Source organism: Spermophilus citellus, assembly GCF_964194105.1.
Source record: "Spermophilus citellus genome assembly, chromosome: 5".
NCBI classification, from domain to species: domain Eukaryota; kingdom Metazoa; phylum Chordata; class Mammalia; order Rodentia; family Sciuridae; genus Spermophilus; species Spermophilus citellus.
In genome coordinates this window covers 117,293,134-117,305,899 of record NC_138186.1, presented here as the reverse complement: position 1 = coordinate 117,305,899, position 12,766 = coordinate 117,293,134, and the positions used below count along the sequence as shown (strand labels likewise).

At 39.2% G+C, this 12,766-nt stretch overlaps 1 protein-coding gene across 2 annotated transcripts in view; it reads right to left on the bottom strand.

Annotated features, from left to right (window-relative positions):
• Positions 1–1,050: 1,050 nt before the first annotated feature.
• FIG4 (FIG4 phosphoinositide 5-phosphatase) overlaps positions 1,051–12,766 on the bottom strand; it is a 128,054-nt gene continuing 116,338 nt past the window's right edge. For both annotated transcript variants that reach the window (XM_081295820.1, XM_081295819.1), the window contains exon 23: positions 1,051–1,397. In XM_081295820.1, the coding sequence (XP_081151946.1) occupies positions 1,220–1,397 (178 nt within the window). In that variant the 3' untranslated portion in view covers positions 1,051–1,219. The remainder of the gene's footprint in view (positions 1,398–12,766) is intronic.

Below are 12,766 nucleotides of genomic sequence, written 5' to 3'. Positions count from 1 at the left end.
TGATCTATAACTGTCACCTCTGCAGCAACCTGGGCCTACCACCTGACTTGGGAAGACTCATGTGAGATCCCACACACAGCAGCAAGCTATTGTGTTAGAGATCTAAACTGCGCCAACACAAAATCCCTCCTACCTATTATTCTGTCATTCTTAATCTTGATTTTATGATGGCATCAATAAAAAAAAAAAAGTCTAATGTATCGGGACTTAACTTTTATTTTCAACGTAAAACCTTCCCCCAAATTCCAGCATCCCAGGGTTGATGAGACCTTAGAGGTCATTTTCTCTTACTGGTTTTCCTTCTCCCATGAGCTAGTTTGGTTCTCTATGTTATTTATGAAGAGAGAGAACTGAGACAATTTATAATAAATGCATACACATAATGAGATTAAATTCTTTACATTAAACTGTTAGAAATGCAGAAAGTTGTCATGATAGTGTTTGTATGGAGAACAAACCAGCTGTGCACATAATCAGTCACCACCTGCCTGAACACCAAGTATCAAATACGGTGACACAACTGCACATAACAAAAGTCATTCTGAATGATAATTTTAATGTTTTATTTTGATATAATTTCACATTTTCAGAAAAATTGTTAGAATAGCTCAAATAACTCCCATTGGCTCTTTATCCACATTTACCAATTACTATTTTCCTCCACTTGCTTTATCATATATTCTTTTTTTCCTGAACCGTTGGAAATTACTTTGTTAATGTTTGGTCCCTTTATCCACAAATATTTATTTCCTAAGAACAAGAGGTTTCAGAATAACGAAAATTTGTGTCAAACGATAAGGTTACCATTAAAACCATCAGAATAAATTTAAAAGTGATAATAAAAATACTTTGCCTTCATTCCTCCTAAGAGAGAAAGTTTTTGCCTTTTTTGCTTACTGTGCTATTCCTAGACCTTGCCATGGAGCCTGTAGGTGCTCACATAGTAGGTGCTCACAAAATACTTGCAAGTTTCATAACAGGATGCTATGGTACTATACTGACCACAAAACAAACTATTACTAAAACAAAGTAAAGGCAACAATAACAACATAGTTGGTCATTTCTTTATTATCTATTTGTAAGGAACAAAAAGATGGGAAAACTTCAGATGCAAAGGAATTTTGGGAAATTACATTTGTATGATGAGAGAAAACAGATAACCTAAGCAAATGGAACTTTCTGGGTCCCCATCAGGGCTATCACATGGCCTGCATCCTCTTCACAGGTAGCGGTTTCTGATGTACTCTCGGTACATGTAAGTGTCCTCTTTACCTAGGGGCTGCATAATTCCTTGACTGGCCTGGATGTGGGCTTGGAAGATCTCTGTAGATTTTCTGTCTACCCTTGGAGGCTGAACTTCATAGATGTTATCTTGTGAGAAAGCAGAAATGGGTGTTCTGTAATAGAAGAAAGAAGACAGTTGCATTAAAGAAAGCAAAATGAAAGACCACAGAGAGCTGTGGTCTCAAAAGCATTTGAGAAATGTTGACCTTGAACAATGTGCTTACTATTAAGGAGCTGAGCCTATAGGAATGACATCTGCAGTGCCTGGTTTCCTCCTCTGCGGGGAAGATGTGCTGGACCAGTGCCTGCCTGGACACCTTCCCTGACAAAGGGAGGGCAGGCTTCTCTGCTAGCAGCCCCATCTGGCTGCCACAAGACTGGGAGCAAGTTTAGGTGGGGGCTGTACCTACATTTTGCTTTTTGTCCTCGGCACATGGTAGGCACACAACATGCAATGGGTTTTTAAAAGATAATGAGTAGGAATGAGTGAAGTGGGGGTTACTAATGATTTCTGCCTCCCATGGTTGTTGAATAAATGAATTTGCTTCAGTAAAGTGCTCACTTAGCATAGTGCCTGGCACACCCCAAATGTTAGTAAACATGAACTACTATTAACAATTGCAATGTTTAATCTTTTAAAAAATATTTTTTTAGTTGTAGTTGGACACAATACCTTTATTTTATTCATTCATTTTTATGTGGTCCTGAGGATCAAACCCAGCACCCTGCACGTACCAGGCAAGTGCTCTACTGCTGAGCCCCAGCCCCAGCCTCCAATGTTTAATTTTTTATTGAAATTCTGAAATCCTGAAAGTTTTAACAACCAAGCTGCTTTGCCACAAAGTCTAACCCTACTGAAACTCATTGGTGTCCCATCCTAACCTGAACTAACAGCATTCTCCCCACTTCATATGAATATTGGTGTGTTTTATATTAGACATAGCCTCAGATCTTGGTAGGGTGTTATTATGAGGTGCATGTACCAAATTGCTGTGCTATCTAATTCTTAATTCTTATCTGGCCTCAGACTTTTGGATGAAGAACTACGGATCTGTAATAGGCAGCTTCCTTCCTTTTTGGGATAATTTAGAAAGCACCTAAGAAACTTTCTTTTGAAAAATATCCCTCTGTTCTCACCCACCCAGGCTTTCATAATGCCTGAAACTTCCATCCATCCCCTGGGGAATGCATGGTCTCTGGAAAGACCTTGTCAAGATGCAGCTAGGTATCTGGCACACCCTCAACTTATCATAATCAGAGCATCCACTTGTTATTACATTCTTAGCTAGGGGCAGGCCCTCAAGGGATGAACCAACTAACAAGACAGGTGCAATACAGTGTGAGTTGAGGGATGGGGTGCTTCTCCACACCAGGACACCCAAGATAACACAGAGTGAGAAAACCTGGAGAATCTATTTCTGCTGGGCTGGGACCTTAGCCTTGCTCTTCAGTATTCCATTAGAGGAATCCAAAGGCATACTGTTTGCAACTGTTTGGTCAGTTGGGACCTGATGTTAGGGGAAATTCTCTATAGTCAGAACAGAACTGGATCCTAGAGCTGGCAGGGTCTGTGACATTTTTCTGGACACACAAAGGAAGACAAAAATGGTACAGTAAACCACGTCCTCCCCAAGGGCTCTATCTTCATAGGATGTACCACAATTTAATGTGAGGTTTTCTCATTCTTCCAGAAACCGTCAAGGTAGCTCAATGTACTTTGCCTTCATCTAAAATCAGTGCTAACACTATCCTGGGATAATTAGACTACATTAATTCACAATGAAATAAAAGTGGAGGTGGAATAGTCTTTCTGGAGGCCAACCTCAATTAATTGTTTTCACCTCAGGACAACATATTTCAACTCAAATTTGGTAGGTAATTTATGAAATCTATGTACTTACATTTTTAAAGCACTCTAATAATTTCACATAATCTTAGAATGCATCTTATTTAAGCAAATGAAAACCAAAGGGTAAAGTAATTTACTTAAAAGTTCCAAAGATAAAAATAAATAAACACCAGAGGTGAAAAAAGCCTGAGATGTCTGAATTTCAATTTGTCAGCCTGGCAGGGCTTTTCTTCAAAATGCATAAGAAACAGCTCTTCTAGCATCTGTGGTTGACACTTGATAATGGTGAATGGTTGGGATAATTAATACATGAACACTTCTTCTCAATTTTCCCTCAGAAAAAAACAGCGACTCTACAGTCATTTGCATAATTCAAGGTGAGATGCTAGAATTCTTTAATGGTTGATAGTATTCAGGGCCAAACCATTTAACCAGACCCTTCAGAAAGGTGGCTCCATTAGCATTTTCAGAGATTATCATCAAAGCAGCAATCACAGCAACTCCTCCGGAACCACATATCTGCACCTGTCCAGCATCTGCCCCTCCTCAAAGCTCTTTTGCATATATTACTCAAATTTCACATCTACTTTGGAGGCAGGAAGCACAAGGATTATGCTCTTCATTTTACAGATGATATGCTTAAAGTCTATTTATAAAATGGGACTAATGACTTCTGTTCTGTCTTTGAGGCCAGATATTTGCACAAAACAACGTGCACATTGACTAAGATGTTTCAGGCAGGAATCATTAGATATCCACCTCCAATGAATGGATGTTCCAGGATACCTTCTGAGAACTCAAACTTAAATGCTTGGCTGAGAAAGGAAGATTGCTAAGTCACCAAATTGTTACTTTATCTTTCAAGCTACTGTCCCAGACGCCTCAGCTGAACACACATCTGGGCAGGCAGAGGGAGGCACCAGAGCCCAGTAACTGCCAATGGTGCAGCGCTGAGACAAACATAAAGAGGACCATGAGAACCAGCCACTTCCACCCACTGCAGTGGGTTTCTTATTGGTCAGTCCATCAGGAGTCCTCATCCTACTCATCATAAATTGCTTCAATGTCACGTGGAGTAATGAGAAATGATTCCAAACATTGTAAATATGAAGTGTCAAACACTAGCCTTAAGTGGCTTCAGACTGAGTGGTAGGTGGGTTTAGGTTTTGCAATAACACCCCACTATGGCTCTGTGCAGGGAGTGACAAAATGCACCAACTATTCCTTTGGTCCTTTTTATTCTTCTCAATGCAAAGTCTACATTAAACAATAAAACTGTGGAGGCTGAGGCAGGATGATCATGAGTTCAAAGCCAGCCTCAGCAAAAAGCGAGGCACTAAGCACCTCAGTGAGACCCTGTCTCTAAATAAAATACAAAATGGGGCTGGGGATGTGGCTCAGTGGTTGAGTGCCCCTGAGTTCAATCCCTGATACAAAAAAAAAAAAAAAAGTAAAATAAAATTGTAATGTTGAAATGTTTACTCCTGGATTTGGGACAGAAAAAAGCTGAAGACATTCCCAATATTATTGGTATAATCAGAAAAAGGAGCAGGAAGTAATGGATTCACAAAGAAATCTCTTTTTCATCATGAAGTCCATCACAACGAGCTCTTCATCCTCTTAAAACAGTGGTTCTCAAACTGTGGTCCTTACACTAGCTACATCAGCATCACCAGGAGATATATCAGAAGTATAAATTCTCAGCTCCTATTCCAGACCTTTGGAGTCAAGTCACTGAGGGTGAGGCCCAGTAAAGGTGTTTTAGCGGCCTTCCGACTGATCCGGACACTCGCTAAAGCTTGAGAGCTTCTGGTCTAAGAAATCCACCACCACCATGGGCTATACGGATGAGCGGTCAAACACTAAATGAGCTTTCACTGCGGTCAATGCAGCAGCACTGAACATTTTAAAGCAAGAAACTTCTTTTTAAATAATACCAGAGCCCTATGTTTGGAAGGCAAAATTTAACCCTTAATTGTAAAGATGTGAGCAGCAATATTAGATTTAGCATGCGCTTCCTAGTGAGTAGATACTTGATCTCTCCATTGACTTATGCATTTCCAAGGTGGGAAAGAAGCACAATGACATCCAAGACGCACACTAGGGGCTGATAGTCTCTGCCTTGTCTCTGGGGATATTAAAAAGAGATGGAAGTAAATCCAGTATCACTTCCAACACTCCAAAACCAAATAGTCTTTTTATTAGCTTAGATGGCTTCTGTTTCTGTATGAAAAGGCCAGTATTTAAGCATTAAATGATGTGGAAATTGTGAAACTATCTTATTATTCATTCCAGTGGAGAGAGCTGGCTTGTTATTGCACTTTCATAGTAAAATAAATAAATAAAAATAAATTTAAGAAATCCACATTTCTCCCCTAGGCATAAGCAGAGGGAATGTATTTTTTTAAACCACTTTTCATAGCCCCCAAAGGATAAGACCTATTGTTCCCTCATTCAAATGCCAGCAGTATTTTTGGAGATAAAATAGTATAATCGCAACATTGTAGGCTCATTTCCTTTTATCTTCAAAACCTGGTTCCATCTTCAAGGAGAGTTCTGTACTTCTCCTCAAGGAATGTTCCAGTCTTATTTAGAATAATATATTTACCAATTCATTTATGGGCTGTTTAGCACATACTGTTATTGCCTCAAACATGGAGCACTTGGCCTTAACTGCACTTTCCATTCACAGAAGAGAAACACTTCAGGCAGAAATTCATTAGACAAATCAGATGTTTTTAAAGAAAATCTTTGTTGGTACCCTTTTAAGCTCTTTCTTCAGTGTAGTATTATTCACTTGGCTGGTTATGATATGACCATTTCTGATAATAACTCTACCTTCTACTTGGGTACAGAATTAATGTCTGAGTCCTTTATAGTTCCTGTTGATATTTTTTTTCTAACTTGCACATCAAACAATGATAAGAAAATATTTGATAAGAAAATATTTCATTAGTCAAACTGAAGTCCTTTCAAAATTGAGTAATGCCATGATGATTTATGGTTGGTGATTGAAATACTATAAAATATTTGTATAATTTCAATGATTTTTTATAAATGTAATATTTTTCTGTATATTAAAATCTTATGCTTTTTTCTATGATTAGCGTTTTGGCATATATCAAACCCCACTTAGATTTCCAGAAAACTTACAGTTCTGGTTGCTGAATATATTTCCTTTCCCAAAGATCCTTTTCTGTGGCTACCAAAACTCTAAATTTTTCTCTCAAGGTTATTATATTCATATAACTAAATGATTCTTTATTGGTCACAATAGAGTCACAGAATCAAGAGAGTATTACAGCTGAAGAAGATCCTATGGAAGGCTTTGACCTTGACCGACTAGTTTGTTTGCAAATGATGGTCATCATTAGGTCATTTCTCTAATAGTTACTTAAAAACTATAATTAGAGCAAAACAATAATTATGCTCCACTTAAGATACTTTGGTCCTAGTTGTTCGAAACCTTAGCAAATGTTCTTAATAGTAACACTTTGTCTTTCTGCTGGTCTTGCCAGGAAATAGTATCCTTGTGATATAAGTTGTGGTGGTGTGGTCTATGATATACATTACCTTGATATGTTTCTCTTTTTCGAGCTTTGATTATTATGGCTTTAATTATGCTCAGTGGTTTTAGTCCTCAGTTTGTGGGCACCATTCTAACATTTGGTTGATGTCCATTGCTTCTGTTTAATTTTCTCATTAGATTATTTGTATCTTTCCAACAAGGTATTCACACACTGAAGCCCCACCTCAAATACTACCTAAGAGTATTCTATCAAGATGATACAGTGAGAATGTGTTTGTTTCTTCATATTAAAAAATCAAGGAATATTACCCAAATTCTGTGGATCAGTATACAGATGTCTGAATCCAAAATGCAGCTCTTGAACTACACTTGTCCAATATGGTAGCCATTAGCCATAAGTAGCTATTTATATGTATATTTAAATTAATAAAAATTCAATATTTAAAAAAAATAGTTTCTCTGTAGTACTAGCCACATGTCAAGTGCTTGATAGCCACCTGTGGCTAATGGCTACCATAATGGAAAGTCTAGACATGGGACATTGTTGAGAACCGTTTGTGGGCTGTGTTGTGCATGGTATTCTAGTGAATACGATAATCCAGTATCTGGGAACTTCCAGTGGACATTTCTTCTGATCAACTGCCCAGAGACATGTGGATTTCTATTCCACTCTGCCTGGTCCCACACAGCACCAGAGGTGGGGTGACCTGTTGTAGCCACACAGCCCCTCTGAGATGGGTGTGACCTGCCAAGATGCCTTGAAATCTTTGAAGGTTTATTTTGACTCCGCCTTTGAAGTACCCCCTTAAATAAACCATGGGAGTCATTTTTTAGTTGTTCAACTCCAGCTCCTGTGTGGGCTGGACCTAACAGGGGCTCTCCTTTACAAACTATACTTTGTCATTTGTCCTTCACTAATTATTCTAGCCTTTACTATTTCCCAGGTGGCTTACACCCCACTGAGCAGGAAGAACCACCTCCCAACAAGGCGCTGGCTGCCTCCCCACAGGATATTTCCATCATCACAGAAAGTTCTGTTGGACAGCACTATTCTAAAATGTCTTTCCTGTTATTTTTTTCCTCAAAAATTCTGTGTACCGGGCTGGGGATGTGGCTCAGCGGTAGCGCGCTCGCCTGGCATGCGTGCGGCCCGGGTTCAATCCTCAGCACCACATACCAACAAAGATGTTGTGTCCGCCGAGAACTAAAAATAAATAAATAAAATATTTAAAAAAAAAATTCTGTGTACCTTTGTCTTTCTAAGCCCATTATAATATACCTCTACATAGCACTTATGACTATTCAGTCCTTTAATTACGTGTTTGTTAAGTATTTTATCTCTCATCTGTTTACCCAGTGGTACAAGTTTATATGATTCTTTGAATCATATGCTTAATTCTTTCCCTGTGATAATGAAATCCTTATTATCCTTCTAAAGTGACCAGAATTTTTAAAAAATCATCATTACAAATGTAGGATTTTAAATATACTTATTGAGTTTTTTTCCATTCCAGGAAATTCAAATTATCCTCTTCAGGTTTATTCCTGAGTCCTTTTGATATGACCCTAGTATCTCTGATTGCTTTTGTATTATATGGATTGACAAGAACTTCCAGGCTTAGTCTGTACATATCCTAACACAGTCCTGGAATCAGATACCTCTCCCAGAGCTCTGGGTCCTATAAGTGGGGGAATTGGTATTTTAAGACTATAATGCAGATACTAGGAATTCTCACTGTTATTGGGCCATTGTATGTGTGCATGCATGTGTAAATAAAAGCCATGCCCAGGAGAATCTTGTTTGTGAAATGACAAAAGGATGATAGAATTAAAATACCCCTCCTTTTTGTGGTACTGGGGATTGAACCCAGAGCTCACAAGTGCTAGGCAAGTGCTGTACCACTGAGCTACAATTGATCCTCATATACTCCATGTTTATTTAATCCCTTAGTAAACATATAACAGCTTCAAAATAACAACAAAACCGCTATCAAAATGATTCCTGAAAACAGACTTTGTTTGTATATACTTTCCCTATTGCCTTCCTAATTTTTTCAGAGTTGCACTAGATTATACATTATTTTAGCAGATACCAATAACATCCCCTCTCTCCCATTATACCCTCATTTTAGTTCTATAGGCAACTATAATTTAGTATTCATGATGGGATGGGACCTAGTCTTTAATACATGGGTCTGTGGGAGTTACTGATCCAAACCATAGCAATGTCATTTTAATTATCTAAAGCTCATTCTCCACTAGTCTCCACAAGGAGGGTTCAAGAGAATAATACCTCCCGAGTTCTTATTCATTGATAACAAAATGTCTCTGCTTTTATACTTAAAAGTGTTGAAAATAAAATTCCCAGCCCACATTTTCTTTCCTTGAGAATCTGAAATATATTACTCTATATTCTTTTTTTCTAGCCTAAAGTGTTGTATCGAAAAAGCTTTATGATAATAATTTTCCTCCTCTTAAAAATCACTTGTTCTTTTTGTCTGGATGTCTAAAGGATTTCCCCTACTTTTTGTGGGCAGGAGGTACCATGGATTGCACTCAGGGGGTGCTCAACCACTGAGCCACATCCTCAGCCTTATTTTTTTGTATTTTATTAGAGAAAGGGTCTCACTGAGTTGCTTACTGCCTAGCCATTGCTGAGGCTGTCTTTCAACCTGTGATCCTCCTGTCTCAGCCTCCTGAGCTGCTGGGATTAGAGGCATGAGCAGCCATACCTTGCAGATTTTTTTTCCCCTTTAAAGTACAATTAACATATACTACATCCTGGTGTTAATCATTCTGGGTCAATATTCTCAGGTATGTGGTGTGTTCTTTCAATATATAATTTTAGGTAACTTTTTATTCCAGGATTTTTTCACTATTTTAAATATTTTTTCCTGTCCCCTTGCTTTGCTTTGCTGTTTTAAGACTCCTATTTCCTACGTTAAATCTTCTTTGCCTGTTGTATTAAATACTGTTGTCAGTATTTAATACTTTCTCCTAAATTCTCTTTATATCTTTATTTCTTTTTGAGTTTTAAAGTTTTGTATTTTAGCTCGCTTTGAAATAGTTCCCTTTTGAGCTCTCATTGACTTCTTTCTAGATGCTTTCATTGACTATAGGGATGTTATTCTGTCTGTGTTCTGTTGTTCTTCAGATAACTTTATATGGAAATGGCCCTTGGTACTCTTTTATTGCTCATTTTGCAAAATTAGTTTTCCTGAGTCCTGAGAAGGGGGTTTTAGTTCAGGGAAACTAGTGAAGTATTAGAAATCAAGACAGCTTGCTAAGACTGCCCTTGGGTTGCCTTCACCCACTTTTAAGTGGACTTTCACTTTCTTTCAAGGAAAGTATGTGAAGGCCCCAGCCCCTCTCAGAACTCACTAAGCAGCCTGGGACCACAATGACCTGGTATCAAGTTGAGTGAAATGCCTCTTGGTGTCAGCTGCTCTGCTCAGAGTCACTGCAGTGACTTATCGTGAGCACTTGTTAGCTATTCTGGGGTCCCCTGTTCTCAGGACTATCAGATGCCCAATGTTCCCTCTTTGCTTCTTTCCCTTGAACAAATACTGCATCATGCAGGTTGATGGCTGTTGGTATTTACCTCCACACCTGCCTCTATTTTGACATTTGTGGGGCACTTTGTAGTTTTGAAGTGTTATCTGTGGATATTGAGTTTTGCCATTTAGTTGTTTTCTGTTTCTGTGTGAAGATTCAGAAAGACTTTTAAAACTGTGCTGCTCTCTTTTTCTTTTTTAAAAAAAATACTTATTTTTTAGTTGTAGTTGAACACAACATCTTTTTTAAATTTTTTTATTTTTATGTGGTGCTGAGGATCGAATCCAGGTCCTCACACGTGCTAGGCAAGCGCTCTACCGCTGAGCCACAACCCCAGCCCCGCTGATGTCTTTTTCTAAGAACTCATCAGTCACATCTATTTTAACAAGGATATTTTTCACCTATCCCTCAAACTGACCCCTAAATTTGAGGTACTGTTGTCTGCATGACCCCACTCTCCCTTGTCGCTGGGAAGCCTTGCCACGCTGCCTCTCCTTAACCAGGGCTGCCCTCCCTGCAGCTCTTTCCCACCTCCTGGGCGGGCTTTGCTCTCTGCTCACCACAGGTGTCCAGATGCAGCAGCTCACTCATCACCGTTCCCAAGAGTTTTTACTTTCCTTTGCCACACTGGATCTGGGAGCAGATGAGCAGTCTCTCTGTTTATAGGTCAGTAGGTTACAAGAAACCTCGATGAAGACAGTTGCACATGTCCAGAGATCTTGGACTTCTAAGTTCTACTATATAGGCAGGATAACTGAGTGGCCAGATAGACAGACTGTAGGATAACATAGATCACGTTCCTCCAATATCCACTTGAACTTCCCTTCTAGTGTATATAGAAACTGGAAAGCAAAAAGCAATACCAGACTCTCTTGCAATTTAGGTTAAAAATGTGACTATGTACTGCTTGTGTTCCTGCGATGCTTTGATTTGGAACTAAATCATGTGGAAAGAAGCAGGATATGGGTTTCTACTGTGCAGACCGTGGCAAAGGCAATGTGTTCTTGAGTTGGCTAGTGCAGTGGCAGCTTCCTGAATCTAGCTGATGTGGTTGGTTTAGAGCCAGCAGCTGCTGCGATCACCTGCGATCAATGCAGATGGAGCAGCTACTCTGGCAGTTTCTGTATGGCCCTGGGAATCATTCCTGGAAGCTTGGTCCACAGTCTTTTTCTTCAGCCCTCAAGTGATTGTGAAAGCCACCTAAAATCTTAGAAAAAATCACTTTCTATTCACCTAGAGTGGATTATCTTTCTGCAACCGACCCCTGACCACCACAGCCAGCCAATGTGTAAAGCGCATCCAGCTCCAGCCTCCTTATTTTAATCAGGAGTAGGTACCCAGGCTCCACATGACTCCCCAAGGGAACAGAAAAGATAGTCCATCACACGCACACACAAAAGTGACAATGGTAGTACTTCTTATGTTTTAGCCACAGTCGTAAATATTTTTTATTGATCTAGGAATGGAAAAATATTCTTTTTATGTTCTCTTTGAGAATTATAATGTAAAAATGTCATTTTTGTTTTGTAATAAAACTTCCAGTTTTAAAGAAATGAAGCATGATGAGTTTCTGACCTGAAACAGGTAAATGCTTCCAATTTGGAACGTAATGATTTGGGGAATCATTCCCGGAAGATTGGTCTACTAAGCTGGATGGTTCCACTTTCATTTGTGGACATATTACCTACCTTAGTATAAAAAGACCTGCAGTTTTTCTGCATTTTCTGCAGCCAATGATACATGGCTGCATTGTTTTGGGCTCCAACTTGAATGCTCACCTGCTGTTTAATGACACAGTGCTTTGCTTTAAGCCACAGGGGACAGGGACTGGTTATACTGTACAGCACTGGGTCTGAGGGCATTTCGGCCAATAAAGACAGGTGGCACATGAAGCACACAACAGCTGTTCACAAAAGACAAAGAATGCAACAGCTCCTGCCACAGTCACCCTTTCTCCCTGCCTATAAGCAGGGCCAGATTTTTCCCTTGGGGCAACTGGTCATCTATGAGACATTTACACAGTGACCTTTTGGGAGCTGTGTCCCTTCTGTACTCACATTTCCTGTAACGGCAGGCGCTGTGGTCTGTCAGTGAGTTGCATGGCCATGTGTCTTGTCTCTCACATGCAGGTGATGACACCCTACTTAATTTTTCATACCCATTCTGGTAGGTGCACCTTTTCCTGATTATTTACAAAGTACTACACCATTGAATTTCTCAGTCACATTGTTACATGTTTTGCAATCTGCATCTTTTTTCAAATAACCTTTTTATTTCAGAGCCATTTTAGATTTATAGAATTACTATGTAGAGTACAGCATTCCCACATGCCCTTCACCTAATTTTCTGAATTATTAACATCTTCCTTTATTATGATACATCTGTTGCAATTATATTAGTCTATACTTAATTTTTATCAAATTCCCTTTTTCTATTCTAGGGCGCCATCCAGGATACATTAGTAGTCATGTAGTAGGCTTCTCTTGGCAGTGACAGTTTCTCAGACGTCACTCATTTTTGCTGACCTTGACAATTCCAAGGCGTACTTA